The 1,884-nt window shown below is 46.3% G+C and overlaps 1 protein-coding gene across 1 annotated transcript in view; it reads left to right on the top strand.

The window, feature by feature from the left end:
- Positions 1 to 521, top strand: part of M421DRAFT_427117 (P-loop containing nucleoside triphosphate hydrolase protein) — a 7,608-nt gene extending 7,087 nt beyond the window's left edge. Inside the window, exon 6 of the mRNA XM_033594584.1 lies at positions 333 to 521. Coding sequence (XP_033442498.1) covers positions 333 to 437 — 105 coding nt within the window. The 3' untranslated portion in view covers positions 438 to 521. The remainder of the gene's footprint in view (positions 1 to 332) is intronic.
- The last annotated feature ends 1,363 nt before the right edge of the window (positions 522 to 1,884 follow it).

Consider the following 1,884-nt stretch of genomic DNA (forward strand, 5'->3'; position numbering starts at 1 on the left):
ACTGCTCAACAGGGGAGAGAAGGGCGTGGTGTACTGCCGCAGCAAGTTGCAGTGCGAAGAGCTGGCTAAGGCGCTTGGGTGCGCGTGCTATCACGCTGCCGACATGGAGCGAGCGGAGCGGCTGAAGCAGTGGCTGATGGACGGAGGGCTGATCGTGGCTACGTCAGCGCTGGGGCACAGGGGTTGACTTCCCAGGGATCGTGTACATACTACACGTGGGGATGCTGTGGAGCATGATCGACTTCGCGCAGGAGAGCGGTCGAGGCGGGCGAGGTGGCGAGAGGGTGGATGCAGTAGTACTGGTGGAGCAGGGCGAGGTCGAGCGGATAATGAAGCAGAAGAGCAACAACTTAGACGTGCAGGCAATAGGCATGTTTCTATCCAAGATGGGTAAACCAACCGTACCTATGGTTGATTTAGGGTTGCAAATTTGTTAGGGACCAGGGCTACAGGTTTTGCGCGGATATCTCATCACGGGGTACAGTTGGTTTTCCTCCTAACTACAGTCGTTCTGCAACAACAGACTTAATCTACTTTAAACTTAGACATATAATTTGTAGTACTAACCTGCATTACCTGTGCAAGTTGTAGCAAAATTAGCTGCGTAGTTAATAGGGGTAGGGTTTGATGTTCATAGTTAGGGTTGCGCTAGCGCGGACAATAACTGCAGCAGAACGCAGAACAACAACACTGTAACACTAACGTGTTTTACAAGCGAGCGCCGCGTACAAGCAAGCGCTGCACCCTAGCCAAGATAAGGGCGCAGGGAGGACACCAAACCGCGGCAAAAGAGGCTTAGCGTTAGGGTTTGACCTCTTTTAAGCGATCTGCTTTGGTAGTCCCCCATAGGCTGGCGGATGGGTAGGGTATGCTTTTTTACGTTTTGGCTTATAGCTTCTTAACTAGCAGAGATACGCTTACATAATCTATTATTTAATAGAAGCGCCTAGTATTGCGCCTTCTAATAAAAAAAGAATTAGCTGATTCTGCCTAGTATTAGCTGAGTTATTAACACTACCTAGCAAAGTATACCTATCAATAGGTATGCTCGCTAGGTACCCCCCCTTTTTTAACATTTTCTAGCCTCTAGCTTGTGCAGTTTAATAGTTATAACAAAACCTTCTACTACAAAAATGTAGAGGTAGTTTTTCTCTTTCTTTTCAGCTGTAGTTCGCTAGAATCTATGTATTATTGATAAGGTTTTGGGGGGTACCCACAAAGGACGTTGGAGTATACCCATTCCGCCAGCCTAGTCCCCCACATTACCCTATCTAAGATAGGTAAACTAACTATACCTATAGTTAATTTAGGGTTGCAAATTTGTTAGGGACTAGGGCTATAGGTTTTGCGTAGATATCTTATTATAGGGTACAGTTAGTTTTCCTCCTAACTATAGTTATTCTGTAACAACAGACTTAATCTACTTTAAACTTAGATATATAATTTATAGCACTAAGTTCTAACCTACATTACCTGTGCAAGTTATAGCAAAATTAGCTATGTAGTTAATAGGGGTAGGGTTTAATATTTATAGTTAGGGTTGTGCTAGCGTGGAGAATAACTGCAGCAGAACACAGAATAACAACACTGTAGTTAACACTAGTTAACAGAAGAAGGTAACACATAAAATGCACAGCACAGAGCAATTGATTACAGCACGCTATGTGCCTGCAAAAGGCTTAAAGAGCTCAAGTAGGGTAAGCTGGCGCATTGCACGGGCGGCGGCAGGGCTCTTTGCAGTCCTTTGGGAGGGCGCAGGCTCCACGCTATCGTCGTTGCCATCTCCACTCTCTTCCAGCTCGCTGTCTTCTATCTCTTCCACCTGCGTTGCAGGCGCCGGCGCGCTTGCCTCGATTGAGAGCGTTGCTTTTTCGCTAATAGAGC

The sequence above is a fragment of the Didymella exigua genome, assembly GCF_010094145.1.
Source record: "Didymella exigua CBS 183.55 unplaced genomic scaffold M421scaffold_88, whole genome shotgun sequence".
NCBI lineage: Eukaryota > Fungi > Ascomycota > Dothideomycetes > Pleosporales > Didymellaceae > Didymella > Didymella exigua.